The sequence below is a fragment of the Meriones unguiculatus genome, chromosome 10, assembly GCF_030254825.1.
Source record: "Meriones unguiculatus strain TT.TT164.6M chromosome 10, Bangor_MerUng_6.1, whole genome shotgun sequence".
In the NCBI taxonomy this organism is placed as follows: Eukaryota; Metazoa; Chordata; class Mammalia; order Rodentia; family Muridae; genus Meriones; species Meriones unguiculatus.
Window position 1 is genome coordinate 15,368,682 of NC_083358.1, and position 17,136 is coordinate 15,385,817.

General features: G+C 41.1%; 1 protein-coding gene across 1 annotated transcript in view; it reads right to left on the minus strand.

Moving 5' to 3' along the window:
- The window catches only part of Cntnap4 (contactin associated protein family member 4), a 291,138-nt gene that overhangs the window by 198,628 nt on the left and 75,374 nt on the right, over positions 1-17,136 (minus strand). The window contains exon 3 of the mRNA XM_060391927.1: positions 604-797. Coding sequence (XP_060247910.1) covers positions 604-797 — 194 coding nt within the window. The remainder of the gene's footprint in view (positions 1-603; positions 798-17,136) is intronic.

The following is a 17,136-nucleotide window of genomic DNA, read 5'->3' on the forward strand; positions in this document are numbered from 1 at the left end:
CTTCCTCTATCAAAGGATAAGCAGTCACTGAAAAAAATAAATCACCCCACTCTATCACAGCCCACCTTTTTCCGGCTCTCTGTCTTACACAGATGGCAAAACACAGCCACACTTATAATGGCGTGTGTATGTTTAGATGCAGTTGATATATGTAATCTGTTATTTATCATACATACCATGTCATAGATATGCACATATATACCCAACCTGATAACTTCAAACATAGCTCCATATATTAGCCTGTACATTCAAAAGAAAAAGTTCAAGAACTCTCAGTCATCAAACCAAATAAAATAAGTACATCTGACTGGCTTCAAAGACAATATAAAAGCACCGTGTTAATTTGTAAATGTAACATTTGTATACGAGTCCTACCTCTTGAGTTTCCACACTGCTTAATGGTCTGACAGGACTTTTTCACCCTCTGAGAAATTTGCTCTTAGTATTTTCATAAATTAGCTGTGTATATTTTCCCTTGAGAGAGAGAGAGATGATAATAGACTCGCACTAAAAGTCCTTTAGCCACTTTTCATAAGAGACCAATGAAGAAGCATCGGAAATAAATGTCCCCTGGAGCCCACATCGTTTGCGAAGGAAACATACCCATATGCTGTCTTCTTGTCTGTATTGCTTCCAGTTCCTTCCACTGTCGCTGAACATCAGGAGATAGCTAGTCACCCAGTTGGAGCTCCCATATCCACCTTGGGTGGCCACAGATGTGACCTCCATCCTCTCTCCGAGGTCAATCTGCAGCCACTGGTATTTGTTGGACACAAGTGGAGACCAGCCACCAGCTCCTTTAGCAAAAATAAAATAAAATAAAATAAAACATGGGGAAAGAACACATTAAAAATCCATGAATGAAGCAGAAATGCCAGTAGACTGTGTGGAATTCAGAAAGATTTCCAAGATATGGAATACTTCATAATTATAGTAAAACATAGGAAAGCAGAAATATTGGAGACAAGGTTATCCTTCTGCTGGTTGTGTTCATTTAGAGGTGTTTAGACGTTTCCTAGCACTGGAGAAGAATAGGATCTATCATTGAATATCTTTCTAAATGTTTTGTGTGGAAGGTTATGCCAGCATTTGGTGCCAGAGAGTTTACTGTCCACAGGCATGGCTGGGGTGGCCTTTGATCTCTCTGCCGAGAGACAAAATCTAAAGAAAAAGTTTTGGGGTTGGCAGCTATAACAAACTGAGGTTAGCCATGTCTTAGTCCATCATTAACTCTTGGATAACAAAGCTGGTCAAGGTGTTTACAGGCTTACGAGAGGGGAAGATATTGAAAAGCATGTTTGAAACATAACCCAAAAATTCACTAATGGGAAGACACTGTGCAGGGAACTATAGCTTGAGAAGAGATGGACAGTTCTATGCAGTGGGAGGCATGGATTGGGTTTGCAGCCATGTAAGAGGAGATGGCTGCCACTCCAAAATAAGAGGAAGCTGCCAGGCAGGGTCTCTTGGAATAGCGCCATTCCAGGACAGCATAACGAGCTGGAGCCATAAGAGAAAGTGTATGTGCGGCATGGGGGGGACGAGTTCACTAGGTCTTATGAGCTTCCTGTGAACTGATTCATATGAATAATTCCTTTAGAAGAAATTCTAGACTGTGTGGGCTGCCAATAGGACTGATGCTGCTGACCCAGATGGTTAGAACCCAATAACAGAATGGCTTGGGGCATAACCATAATCGGTTACTCTAGGCAAACGGACTGGTCATTTATCAAGTCACCTAAACTGACTCAAAAATAGCATTTGAAAAGTTGTAGTGAAGTCCTCTATTAGTGGTTTCTTGATAACTCTTGTTTGTCTTAGGATGTGAATCCCAGTATTTACTACACTGCACTATCGTTAGTGCTAGATAACTTGGGGATCAGAAAGATGGCTCAGTCATCCTTTCACAGACCCAGGATGTTCATACAGCATTACATTCTGTTGGCATGATATCTTTCATTAATTTCCTCTGTACTTACTCTTAAAGAACACATATGACTTGGGAACTGGGAGATGTCTCATTAGTTAGAACAATTGCCACGCAAATGTGAGGACCTGAGTTCTAATCCGTACAAATCCAGGAGTGGTAGCCCAGTTTTGTAAGTCTAAGACTTCAAAGACAAGAGAGAAGAGACTTTCTACAAGCTTACAGGTCAGCTAGTTCACTGTTGGAAGCACTGAACAAGAGACCTCACCTCAAGAAAGGTGGAAGGTGAGGACCAACACTGAGGTTGTCTTCTGACCTCTACATGTACACTGTGGAATATGCATACCCCACCACACACACACACACACACACACACACACACACACCATATACACAATTAACTAATATATTTTAAAACATGACTTATGTGTAGAGTTATCTTGGCCCTTAATCCCAGCAAACCTTGTTTAGATGTGAGCAAAAGGTTATTCATACTTTAAGCCAGAGAGCTTGTCGGGTAGACATGGGCTATGTTGAACTTGGGATGGCCCAGAGCTGCCCATCTGGCACTGCTGTGTGCTGTCCACAAGAGCTACACCTAATCTCATAGTCTATCTTCTACATATTAATTATTCTGGGAAGAGCTGCGGCACGCCCTCTGTAGATTCCTACCACAGACATCTCAGTGAACACTTGAACCCTCTGTGGGAACTATTCCTGTCACCGCATTTTTATATCTGAGCCAGCACTTTCTCAATACTTCATTTCCTGGGATCCGATGAGGAGGATCAACTGTCACCAGAGACAATACGGGTACCTCTGCTTGTCAGATATGACAGTAAGAATCTGTAGTTCCCAGAAAACATGAAAATGAAGATCAGAAATCTTTAGCTTTCAGGCTGCTGCAGCAACCTCCCTCCCTGCTTACAATGGACCATATTTTTTGTTTGTTTGTTTGTTTTGTTTTGTTTTAATATAGGTGCGTGATGGGAACAATGAATGGGTGAGTATTTCCACCCACTCTTCCATCTGATCTCTCCTCCTCAGGGCTTATCAAAAGCTTGGAAATTGAAAGTCTTTATAGAGCTGTATTTAACCAAGCATCTTGGTTCCTCTTATTGCTGTAATTGCAAAGCCTTCTAAATTTTTATCATTTTTTCACAGTGAAAACTTAGGGAAGAGGGTTGCCCACAGGCATCTACCATCTTAGCTTGGAAGTTCTGCACGTAGAATTTTATCTCTATTAGCTTATACCTCCAAGAAAATGCTGACTATTTTGCTTCTTGCTCTTTCTAGTTAATTTTAATGATCTGAAATCTATAATGAGGTTATGTTGGGAGTTGTTTTTTTTTTTTTTTTTTCATCAGGAAAATGACAGTGATTCTGTGGCATTTTGGAACAGCTTTACAATCCTGTACTTGGAAAACAAACAAGAGAGATGTAAAGCAAGGAAAAAGTGTCAGTGAGATCCGAGTGGGTTAAAACTGGATCATCAGTTCTCATCAGGGGTGAGAGGAACCCCTGAATGACCACTGCCTCTTCCCAGCATCGCTCACAGTTACAGCCCCAAAAGCCGACTTGAAACATTGGCAGTTAATTGACCTTGAACATTTCAATTTCTTACCTGTGGAGAAAAGGTACTACTGGTATGCAAATTAAGCTATCTCATTAACAAGGTACACTGATAAAGTAATGGAAACTCTGATGCTCCCAGGCTTTACCAAGTAATTTCAGTAGGATAAGTCAGCCACGGGGGATGGAAAGATTCCCGTTGGGTTTTAAGCTTTGAGGCTCTGCAGTGCTATATGATGGAATGTGCTTGTTAGAACTTTAAGAAAAATGTTGAGTAGCAACGGGGAAAATGTAAGATAGAAATGGATCTATCACTAGTGATCTTAGCAGCCTTTGATCTCAGGGAGGGACAATGGTGGCATGAGATACAAATGGCACCTCAGCTGAGGGTCACACTGCAGCAGCTCTCTGGCCATTACCCATCTATCTAGCCTCCTGGAGATAAAACATCAGCACAGCTACTTTTTGTAATGGAGGACATGATGGCTAACTCTAGGAAATTGAAAAGTCTGAATCACTATAAATAAAACACTATAATGAATTCTTTATTTTGTTTATTAACTAAACCTTTCAGCTGCTAGTCAAGTGTTATTTGTCCTTAATGTGCTTTTAATATGCTAATATATTCAACATCACAGTAAGCCAATACCTGTGAAACTAAAGACCATCTTGTTCTAACTCTATCTATTCTGGTTACTGAGGTTGACCTGCCAAACAGTCTTGTCCCTCCATCTTGTTCTCTTTCCACATCACACGCTTTCTTCCCTCTGCTTTTTTCAGCCTTTGCCCTGGCTACTGAGATTTAGCATAATAAAGTGCCACATATGTTTCAAATAGAAGCATATCTCTTCTATTTCTTTTTTAAAATATTTACTTTGTGTGTGTGTGTGTGTGTGTGTGTGTGTGTGTGCCTGAGTGTATGTCTGTATATCAAATATATGTAGGTAATTGTAGAGGTCAAAAAATGGAGCCGGCTTTACAGGATATTGGGAGCCACCAGATGTGGGCACTAGACCCAAAGCTGGGTCCTGTAGCAAGCACTGTTAACCATGGAGCCATCTCTGCAGCTCCTAGAAACATTTCTGAACTCTTCATACATCAGCTTGGAAACTCATATTTTTTCAAGGTCAGCTCCCCCTCCCTTAATAGGATTTCTAAACATTATAGTACTGCCATGAGAATTCAATTTTTTAAGGCACATGAAGAACCTATTGATTTCCCCACGTTCAGAAACTGTGACAGTATATGCCGGCTGTAACTTTCTGAGTTGCAAAACTGTTGTTATCGCTATTGACTCCTAGCAAAGAGTTGTCATCACAATAAAGCTGAGTTTTAAAAATGTTTACTGACCTCACAAATCTAGGGGTATAAACATAAATATGTACAAGGCAGTTTGCTCTCAGCCTTGGTATTCTTTTTGCAGTGGGTAGAGCTAGGACAGGCCCTCGTAACTGTCCAGAGTGCTAGGATTAAACTACTGTGAGGGCTCAGCTGTAGACAGAACATCTTTATGAACCACCATCCCTGATGCTCAGGGAACTCTATGGCAGATATAAGGCTTACGCTAGAGGGGGGATGTGCTAGGAAATGCTGTCTCCTGGACACAACATGGCTGCTGTACATAGCGCTCTCGGCAGCTGTGTTTACCTGCCTGCGCAAGACCTACGTAAGAACAACACAGTTAAAAACTTCCAGTGTGAGGCAGGGAGGGGCTCCTGCTGCCCCACACCAACCTGAGGGACTGGCAGTGGATGTCTTGCTGGTGTAAGAGAGTTACTTTTCTTTGCTAGTATAGCCATTGACACACCCCTCTACCCCAGTGGACAGCCTTACACCCGTGTCCATGAGGGCAGCCCTAACTGGACTTGGCGGTTTTAAGGGAACAGCGGTACTAGTGGCCCATAAGGAATTAGAGGTGAGAAAACACATTGGTGGATATGATCAAGATACATTGCCTACAAGAAATTTTAATACATGACTATTATCTATAATAAAACATTTTGTTTTAGTAAAATATTCCCTGCTTACTGCTTACAATCTTTCTAGCCCTTTTTCCACTATGATCCCTGAAGCCTTGGAAGGAAAAGATGGAAGATGGATTTTCCATTTAGGGCAGAGTGCTCTAAAGTCTCTAGTCTCTACACCTTGAGCAGCTGAGGGCCTCTGTTTTAATTGCCATCTATTGTGAAAAGAAAGCTTCATCAGCGACGGCTGAAAAGTATACTAGCTCGTCTGTGGGCACAGCAATAAGTCATTAGGAGTTGGCTGAATAAAACAGCATCTTCCAGACCCAACACAATTATTGCTCACATGACCTCACAATGTCTATGACAGTATGCACAAGACAGCTCAATCTGAAATAAAACAAACACACTAACATGAAAGAGAAAGGTAAGCATGAAGTCCTACTCACCCACTCCATCTTAAAAAAAAAAAAAAAGCTGGAAGTTGATAGTTATTCGGAGAGGGAGAGTTGGTTTTCTCTAATGATGTGGCAACATGCTCCTGTGGAGCTGTGGAGGGCCCCACACCCAAGAATATATGATCAGCTATAAATTGCACGGGATGGCTATAAAAGAGTATGTTGGGTAGGTTGGTTAAGGAAGGGCAGAGTGGATATGGAAGGAGTTGTTGAAGGTCCAAATATGATCAAAATGCATGGCATTAAATTCTCAAAGAATTAATAAAGATGTTTAAAACTATTTAGTGACCAAACGTCTGTACCACACAGTACCTCTTTGATGAGTTGTCTAAAATTATTAGATTTCTACAGAGCCTCTCCCTGGAGAATAAGTTCCTGTGAATTACAATGACAGGCAAGCAAACTAGAGTATCCAGTGTATATCTTGTAAGCTCTCTAGCAGAATTCAAATACACAGAATTTGCAACTGTGTCACACTTTATTATCAAAATTGTATAATGAAAGTAACTATATTTTCACGTTTCTTCAAATAAAACTTGAAAACATTAGAAAGGATAGTAAATCTTAGTATTATGCAATGTAGTTTTTGAATGATGAAACTTTACTTTTTATTTAAAGCTTAAAAAATGTTTTTTTATTTTTAAAACTATTTTAACATCTAAATGACACTTTAAAAATTACCACCTTCAAGAGATAGAAATATCTGAAGGGGATAGGAGCTCCACAAGGAGAGCAACAGAATAAAAAAAATGTGGGCCCAGAGATCTTTTCTGAGACTGTTGCACCCACCAAAGACCATCCATGGAGATAACCTAGAACCCCTGCACAGATGTAGCCCATGGCAGCTCAGTGTCCAAGTGGGTTCCCTAGTAAGGGGAACAGGGACTATCTCTGACATGAATTCAGTGGCTGGCTCTTTGATCACTTCCACCTGAGGGGGGAGCAGCCTTACCAAGCCACAGAGGAAGACAATACATCCAGTCCTTATGAGACCTGTTAGGCTAGGATCATCAGTGGACTGAGTGAGGGGCCTGGGAAGAGAAGAGGGAGGGAATGAGGGGTTGGGAGGGAATGAGGAAGGGGGCTACAGCTGGGATACAAAACGAATAAAACAGAACCAAAGAATCTGGGCACAGGGGTCTTTTCTGAGACTGATACTCCAACCACGAAGTTGCATGGAGATAACCTAGAACCCCTGCTCAGATGTAGCCCATGGCAGCTCAGTCTCCAAGTGGGTTTCCCTGTAAGGGAACAGGGACTGTCTCTGACATGAACTCAGTGGCTGGTTCTTTGATCACCTCCCCCTGGAGGGGGGGGGGGCAGCCCTACCAGGCCACAGAGGAAGATAATGTAGCCAGACCTGATGAGACCTAATAGGCTAGGTTCAGATGGAAGGTGATGAGGACCTCCCCTATCAGTAGACTGGGGAAGGGGCATGGAAGGAGAGAGGAAGGGAGGGCAGGTCTGGGAGGGAATGAGAGAGGGGGCTACAGCGGGGCTACAAAGTGAATTAATTGTAATAAATAATAATCTTGAAAAAAGAAAAATTATAATAAATAAAAAAAGAAAAAATGCCCCTTTCTTTTCTTTCCTTTCTTTCTTTCTGCCTTTGGAGTAATTAGAACTTGCCTCATAGTGATATGCTTTATCCTAATAATATGCTGAAATGATATTCAGTGTTAGTTAATTGCAAGTAGTCTGACAGCTGAGTTGTGTTTAAGCCTTATGTAGCCAATGTCCAGTCTTCAGCATTTAGTGCTGAGCTGGGAGGGATGTCTTAGATTTCATGAAAATTAAAGATACACACTTGGTTAGACCCTATAATATAGGTGAGAATATACTCCATCCCCTACTGATATTTATTAAAATAATAATAATAATTTTTTAAAAAAGCAGTCACTTCCTTATCCAGGGAGATGACATACCAAATTAATGCAAGTAGAAACTACACAGAGAGGACGAGTGAGACAACTTCCTCAAGAGATGAGGATGTAGGACACAGATGTTCAAGGACAAAAGGCACAAGTGACCACAGTTGAGTGGCACTGCTAGCCACTATTAGGACATCTAAATTTCTAGAAAATAATTGGCTTAATTAAAATTGTCACAGGAAGATTTCCTTCTAAGATAATTACTTCTTTTTTTCCAAATGGGATCTCACCTATATTTCCCCCAAGAGTGCCCATTTGCCTGGTTCATTTTGAACTTGACATTAAATTACAAAAAAATAAAAAATGTACAGAATAAAAAGAACACAGCACCACTAGTTGTCTGGCTCCATTAAACGGTATGTGTTGTCCGGGGAACACCATTTAAGGACTTGTCACAGCAAAGTAGTTCTTTCTATAGGAAGAAAATAACGCTTTGCTGATGAAATGAGGATTGCTGGTGATCCAGAGTTTACTCCCAGATCTTGGCATTGCCTACTCTGGTCTCAGACTGTTTCTGGAGTGGGTAGATGACATGGGCCAGGCCAATGGAGCAATGCTGGGGTGTTGAGGGGACTCTAAAGATATTTTTCTGCTGGCGAGAAGTGGCACAAAGACCTAGGAATAACTTGCAAGAAGTGTAACCAAGTGAGGTTAAGAGAGAAGACAAATTTCTAACGATGTGATCAGGAGCCCTTGCTCTGCTCACTGGAGTTTTGGTTTCAAGATTTGTCCATTGCCTTCTACTTTAACAGAAGCTACTCAGGACCGCTGCTGTAACTTCCTGCTCCTCCTCTTCCCTCTTCCCCCTCTTCTTCCTCCTCTACTCCACCTCCTCTTCCTCCTCCACCTCCTATTTCTCCTCTACTTTCATCTCTGCCTCCTCCTCTCTTTCTCCTTCTCCATTCTGGGCCTCCCCCTCTCCCTCTCCCTTCTCCTCCTCCTCCCCCTCCACCCTCTCTTAGTCCATCATGGCCTTTGTTCTCTAGGATAGACTATATTCCCATCAGTGCAGTGCATTGCTACAGTAGCATGCTGCTCTTACCTTCCTCTTTTTAAAGGAAAAGAGGATGCTTCTCTTGACCTCATCTTATCCATTTTTATTTTCTGCCATTTATTTTAACACTCTTCTAAGGAACCACCCATGTCACTTCCAAATTTTCTCGTTCCGTCTGATCTTATTCCAGCTGCAATCAGGCATCTCTTCACACTCAACTGAAAATGTTCCCATCCAAGTAACCAAAGCACACTAGAGGCACAAATTCAATGGCCAGATTTCAGTCCTTACCCCTTGAGCTTATGGAGACTGTCATCCCTAAGATCACTCTCTCTGTCATCATGTATTTCATGTGCTTAGCCCCTGCAGATGTGAACTCTGAAATTTCCTGCTAGGTCAGCAACTGTTTCTTTTCAGGCTCACCATTGTTCATTCTTCTTTTTATTTGCATTTATTTGTATTTATGTACTTATTTCTCTGTTTGTTTGTGGGGGTTGTGGTGTGGTGGGGATGCCTTCACAGAGGACACGTGTGACATAGTAGACTATGCGTATGTGAGGGGCAGAGGGCAGCTTGCAGGAGTCAGTTCTCTCCTTCAGCCATGTGGATCCAGGTGAGTCCAACTCAGGTCGTCAGCCTTCTGTCTTCTTTTTGTCTCGAGTCGCCTCTCACAATTGAGACTCTCCAGGTCTTAGCCCTTGGCTTTGTTTATTTTCTTTCTATTTTTGTTCTTTGCTCTCTTAGTCAATTTATCTGCCCACACATCACCTGTAAATTTGACTCTTTCTTGGATAACATTTCCAGCCTCCACCCACCTTACTCTGTACAACATTTGCCTAATGTGGTCTCTACAGTTCTCTCCTTCCAGTGCTCAAGATGAAAAAAAGTAAAATGAAGTTACATTTGAGTCCTTTCTTCTCTTACACCATACACCTCAAGCACGGGAGGGCCTCCTCTTCCATAACCTTCACGCATGCCTCCTTGACTCAGGCCTCATCCTGTACTCTTCCAAAAACCATTCAACATCTCCCTCTTTCTGTGTTTGTCCATTGAGACTCTCTTCTCTACACGATATGTATAAATACCACCCTGACCTCAGAAGTACTGCAGTGACTCTTGATCAAGAACCCAAAGTTCACACATGAACTCAAAGTTCTGTTGGGAACCTCCTTCCTTCCACCTTTAACATCCACCTGTTTTTAATTTTTTAATTCTGAACTGCTAAAGTTTGAATGAGTATCCCTGAAGTTCATATTTTGGGACACAATCCCAAAATTTGTTTGGAGATGAAGTCTTAGGGAAGTCATTAAGAAAAGGGTGAAGCCACAAAAATAGGACTTTCATGGCAGCACTCATACCACAGGAAAGTACATACACACAGACACATACACACACAAACTGGTTTACTAACTCAGTCTTAATCATGTGTTTACCATCCACTATACTTATGATGTAGAAAGATTTTCACCAGGTGGCACGAAGATGACAATGCCATGCTCTCAGATTTTCTAGCCACCAGACTTGCAAATTCACACACCTTTCTTTATAAATTACCAGGCCTGTAGTATTGTGTTACAGAAACAGAAAACAGACTGAGACACTAGCTCCTTCCCCTCTGCTAACAGTGGTCTTCTTGCTGCTCTTTCAGTGAACTGTTCATCATGAGTTCTGTCTTTAAGACTACTCAAAGATCATCCTCTCACAGAGGCTTACCTTTCCTGACATCTTCCTTTTAAAAAATTCTCCCACTCAGAAAACCTTCAGCCATTTGTCTTACTCTGACCCACATTTCTTTACCTGTTGATGGAAATTGTCATCTCTTAAACACAGCATATGGTTCTCTTACTTGTATGTTTTGTTTATTCTCTTTCTTGTACCAATCAAATACAAGCTCCACTGGACCAGAAATTTTCACCTTTTGTGTTCACTGACAGAAGCCAAAATCTTAGCATACTGCCTGACACAGAATAGGTTCTCAATAAATACAAATATTGATTAATTGCAGGGACATGTCCTGTGAATTGTGTCATCAGGCGATTCCATCTTGAGATGGCTATTGACTGTTCTTACCAAATCAGGACCACATAATCTCCCACCTTCCCATGCACTGCTGACCAAAACATTATATAGCTTATGATTGTATTTCTAAATGATGAAATGAAATAAAATTGCAGAGCCACGGGTGTGAATATTTGAATTCAGACAAGTTGGGCCTGAATTAAACAAAATCACAGAATGCTTTTCAGTGGTGCACTCAGATTGAAAATGTACACATTTGGCTGAGATGTCAATCTCACAGCCCACCAATCCGGCTCACAGCTACCGAGTTTAGTTACTCCAAACTACATTTCCCAGATGTATCTATAGTTTTGTTTTTGAATTCTGGATACAATTGAAACGAGAAGCATTCTCCACTCATCTCCCCAGCAGGGCCCTGAATTAATAATACGTCACTAAGTTCTCCTAGGCCCAAGTTCTTTGTTGTCTATCAATTTTGCCTCACAGCAAATTGGCAGGCTGACTTTCAGCCCATCTTTTTGTCTTGCCAGATCAAACATTTCTGAAATCTTTAATAATTCAGAGGATTGAAAAGTAAATATTTATATCCTTTCTCTGTTCAGGCATTTTGATTTATATATTTGATTTTCCCATTTTAGGACAGCCAAATTTCCTCCAGAAGGCTAATAAAGCTACAAAAAAAACCTTATAGCAGGCCTTAATCAGTTTTTATTTTTACCACACTGAGTTTTAGCTTATTTAAATCAGCAGTTTGTGGGGAAAATGGTTTTGAGTACATGTCTAGAAAGTCGGCTGATGATCAGGGCCTGCCCACAATTTGCTGTCTAAGCCCGCTTGCCTCAACGTTCCCTCTTAGGTCCATTATCGTGAGGCAGGCCAGTAAATGACATCATTTCAGTAAATGACATCATGGACAGAGACAGGACACTGGCTTGGGGTTTTAAATAACTTCTTTTTTTTAACCTTTTCTAGCCAGCCTAAGCTGATCAACTGTCATAAGCCAAATATCCTCATGCCACTCCTTCTGGCTCATGAAACTGAAGTCGTGACCCTGCAGCCAACAGACACTGTCTCCACACACCGTGGGAAAAGCAGCATGGGCATGGGGTGGCAGACATTGCAGCACGGATTATGGTAAGCACAGAAAGTGAAAAGCCAGTCACGGGTGTTTGACTGATTAAATGAGTTAATATTCTTCCAATGCTAACACTGTTTTAAGATCTAGTTACGTGGGCTTCTGAATTTGATAAATCTACTCTTGGCTGTATATATTGAAATTCCAGAATCAATTCCTTTGTCAGTATTCTCTTGCTTTGGTCTTTGCTATTGCACAGGCAACAGGACCAATGACTAGTGGCGTACGCATTAATGTCTACCCCTCAGCTTGGGCTCAATTAGACAGAGGCCCTGTCTTCCTGATACTAGTTCCTTATATCCCTTGCCTTAGACTCTAGAGCCTTTCATTTCTAAAATGGACGACTATAAATTCTTTCTCTATCTCTTCAGATGCAAATGGTCGTGTAGCCTCTTCCGTTTTTTATAATCTGGGAATGCCTTTCACAATGACCTATGAGACACCCTTTTGAAAATCGAGCAATGAAGACAAGGTCCCTGTCTTCCAGGCTCTGTGGGAGATTAGGAGCCCAACTTCCTCAGGCTCCAATTAGCAAACAGATGGTCTGATTGCCCTGGCCCACATCCACACCCCCCACCAATGTACTCTGGTATATTTCCACTAGGTCAGTCCAGTGCCTCCGAGGGCTTGTTTCAAAGGAACTGAGTTCAGTCTTTCTCATCTACTGAAACATCCTTGACCTCCACTGTAATGTTCTTCAATAAGGTCCTCTTTGGCCGCCTACCTTGATCCAGCCTATTTTTATTTCTTTGATGTGAGATCATTGTTCTGTCTTGCCTCCTTTTAATGTAATATGGGTTTGGTTTTGTTTTTCTAACCAGTGGGATTATAATTTCCAGCAACTCAACAACTCTACAATTAGAGTCTAAAAGAAGAAGACTACTTTGTTGTGAATGAGGGCCTGTCTCACGGCTAGATAGCCATTCTCCATTGTAGTGACCAATGCTGTGTTTACTATCATATTCCTGTGCTGTCCATTAGCAGAACCAAATCTAGACAGTAGTGTAAAAGTGTCACGCAGCTCCCTCTCAGCACAAGGTAATGTTGGCCCTTGCCAAGAAAACAGAGAGAGGTGTAAATAAGCTACTCCATAGGTAATTGCATTGCATCAAAAATCCATTGCTGGAAGTCAACCCCACCATGCTCAGTAAACACAGAAGGTACAAAGCACAGGGATCCATCGACAATCCTCAGTCACCTCTGACACAATAATTGATTATGGCACCTGATCACACAGGCATCATACATCTCCTTCATCAATCTGCCACCACTTTAGAAGGAGGAGAAGAAGTGTGAGCAAGCTAGTGTGTCAGAGATTTCACATGAAAAAGACTCACACATTCGAAGGAAACAATCTTAGCCAGCAGAGGCTGGAGATTTGGAGACAATATGATGTGTACAGTAAGGAGTCTCTAGATAGAATTACAAATAGAATCCTACTTTAAGACAATACAGCTATCAACACTTTGAATAATGAATAACGTGAGGTGTTCATGCTCCCTTTCAACTGCTGACCACACCCAGGAGTTTGGAACAAGCTGGAGAGGTTCATACCAATGTCAATTTCATATTTAAATGACCCATGTACTCCAGTGGTGCCATGAGCTAGCTACTCCAAGAACCACGGACATCCTAAAAGCTGTCATCAGTGCATCTTATAATTAACATTGGATGTATTGATTATGAGAATGCTCCCACGTTCAGGTGTAGCCAACCAAAATCAGTGAATCTTTACAATTACAAAGAAAAAAAAAAACCTTGCCATTTATGTGACATGGATGCAGTCACAGGCACACTTCAGACGACTTCATTGGACATCACAATGATTTTGGGTTCTTAAACAGATCTATCTCTGAATCTGTATCTACCTGTATAAACAGACCTTAATAGGTACAGTGCTCTGTAATAGTATGTAGAGTGACATCCAAATATGATTCAGTCTGAAGCCAGCAGAGGTAAAATATTTCCCTGTGCGCACATTCAATTTTAGAAATGCTTCCAAACGCAGACCTTTCTACTACACAAAGAATTGCTTCCTCTAACATCCCTGCACCCCAGCCAGCTCCATCTGGCTCCTGGTCCATGAAGAAAAGAGGGACACACAAGGTTACAATTTAATGAAAAAATAGAGTAAGAAAAAAATGGCTATTATGAGGTTTATGACAAAATTATTCTACTATCATGAATCTTGTCTGGCATCCACACACATCTGAATATTACAAATTGTCTCTCATGATGTAATTATTTTAACTGATTTATTTTCCTTACCCAATAAAACAGATAAGGTTTCATCATATTTGATTTTTAGGTGTTATAGTGCTAAAATAATGAAGAATAGGATTGAAATAAATATAACGAATGCTGGGTGATTTTTCCAGAATAGATAGTTTTTTCCTTCATCTATTAATATGATTGTTTTAAATTTCTGCTTATGTGTATGTGGGTCTGTGTGAGTATTTGCCACATGAAAGCAAGTGTCAGAAGAGGCCATTGATGGGTGCTTGATCTGCTGGAGCTGAAGTTCCAGGCAGTTATGATCTGCCTGATGTAGAAGCTAGGGACCAAACTGAATCCTCAGAAAGAAGAGTAAGTCATCCCGACCACTGAGCCATTTCTCTGGCCCTGCTAGTCTGATCTTAAGCTACAGTTATAAATTTGCCTTCAGACTTCCCTTGTATCTCCTAAACTGAAAAGAAGCACTTCCTAACTTTGCACACCACAGGTGAGTCTGACCTAGAGAATGAAGGCAGCTGTTTCCCTGGTTTTGTTGGGATAAAGCATAGTCTGTGTCTGGAGGGAGCACGGTCAAGCTTATCAGGAAGCAAGCAATGGGGAGGACCCAGCATAAGATAGGAAAAGGACATCGGTTCATCTCCATCTTGTTTCTAGTCCCGATACACAATGAAAAGTTCTAAATTGTCCTTTTTGATAAAAGAAAGTCTCACAAAGCAACCTCATTTCCTCTCAAACCAATGAGGCCTTTCACAGCCACCTATCACTGCTCATGGTTCCCAGTGTCCATTGATCCACTGGATCATAATAAAATAGTGCTTCCAGCCGAGAGGGAGAGTTAATGCAAACATTTTCTGGATCAGAAAGATGGACCAAAAAAAAAAAAAGTTGTGTTTCCACCCTAGCCAATTTCAAATTGCCTCTGGCAATCCTATGAATCTCATCCACACCTCTGTGCTTTCCTACAAACTCTGTTACCCCACAGGAGCACGAAGCAACTGAATGAAAAAGAAAAGTGAGTGTCATAGCAGGGGCAGCTCCATGCGTGTTCGTGATGAGAGCTACAGTAATTGCAAGAGGCAAATACTTTTGATAAACAAGATGGACAATTACCAGCGTGGATCGTTATATAGCAGCTGTTATTGCTTTTATTACACATGTCTTCAGAAAATGTGGGAGCCATGGTTACAAAAGGATGATTTTAAAACACCAGAGGTCAGGTTGCTGTTTCGAATGCACCTTCAGAGTTCAGAACTTCGCCTTCCTGGTTTAAGACACTTGCAATTTGTAGCTGTAGGAAATGTGTATGTAGTATTTCCCGAGCCAGCTAAGCTCAACAATCAACCATAAATGTCAAGAACTTTATATTTTCATTTAATGGCACCAATTTTTCCTTCAACAGATGCATAACTGAGCACAAGAATATTGTGTTGTATAATTGCCCTGGTGAAAATCTGAAATCTATCGTGTTTGCAGAATCACATGCAAGCCTGAGTACAATCTTTCCAGCATTTTATGCTCCTTTATATAAAAATGGGAGGGACCATCTGACAGCAGGGGCATTCCACTAAAGGGGAGTCTCAACAGGACATCCAGTATTTGCTGGATTCTAGAGAGCTGATGTTTTCAAAGCAAAAGAAGACCTGAGGGAAAAAAAAACAGTCACCAGGATAGAAGTCACCAACAAGCTTCTGGCCCTCAGGTGACCTCTTTCTGTGTTTCCTATTGACACTGCAGTGGCTGTTTCTACCTCTCCACTCCTCTGCCCTGTCCTTTCCAGCATCATTCCTGAATCTCCTTTCCTTTATATGATAAGCTAAAATATCTCCACCTTTTACATTCTTAGTGAGCCGCTTTTCTTAGGACCCTTGCTGCAATGATAATTTGTGGCTGGGGAAGACTAAATCTTGACTCTTATAGCTCTGATTTCCCTTTAACAATGTCTCTTCTGCATCTATTCATGGACGTCCTATAGATATCTTAAATTCAGAACTCCAAAAATGGACATTTCACTGCTTGTCAAAACCAGATGGCCACATAACTCCAATCTTCCATTCATTTGGACTAAAAAAAAAAAACAATCTTCAAATGGTTTCTAATTATTCCTTTTCAAAAATACCATGAGGTTGCCAAATCGGGTCACTGTGACTTCCAAAATGATTTTCGTTGTATCTTTTCTTCTCTTTATTCTTGTCCTGGTTGGAGCCCTTGTTATCTCAAAGATATCATTAAAAAATCTCCTCAGCTTATTGGTCTGTCAGCGGGGGTATACGTTTGAGTAACACATCGTCTCCAAGTGAAAGACATTCTATTCACCTGACAAAAGTGGCTTCACAAATACTGGAAGCATTAAGATTGTTGAGCACAAAGAGGTCATTGCTTACACTAAAAAATCTGGGAAGACTTCCAGAAATCATGATGTCTATGCTGAGATCTTAAAAGAAATTAACTAAGATAGGAGAAAGCAGTGGCTTTCCCAAAGGGGGAAAAAAATGATACAAGCTTTGGAAATGAGAGAGACCACAACACATTCAGGGACTTCAAATCATACCAAACAGCTCAACTATAAAGTCATAGGAGTTGCTTGAGATGGAAAGAGAGGCTACCCTAGCAAGCAGAGGCTGATCTTAAGGGCCATAAAGGATACCGTAAACCTTGACAGAACGAGAACTAGGGCTGTTGAGGGAGGCTAAGAAATGAATACGATGCCAGTTGGCAGTGAAGAAAGACGTCCTTGGTCAAAATATAGAAAAAGAAAAAAGCACATTTAGGGTTGTGGTATTAATCAGAGCTGAAGATTCTGAGGCTGAAATGAGAGCTGTGTTTTCTAGCAAACACCATGAAAAGGGGAAAAGTAAATATCTTACAGATAATGAGCAGCATCTTGTGATCTGTGGCTAGTCC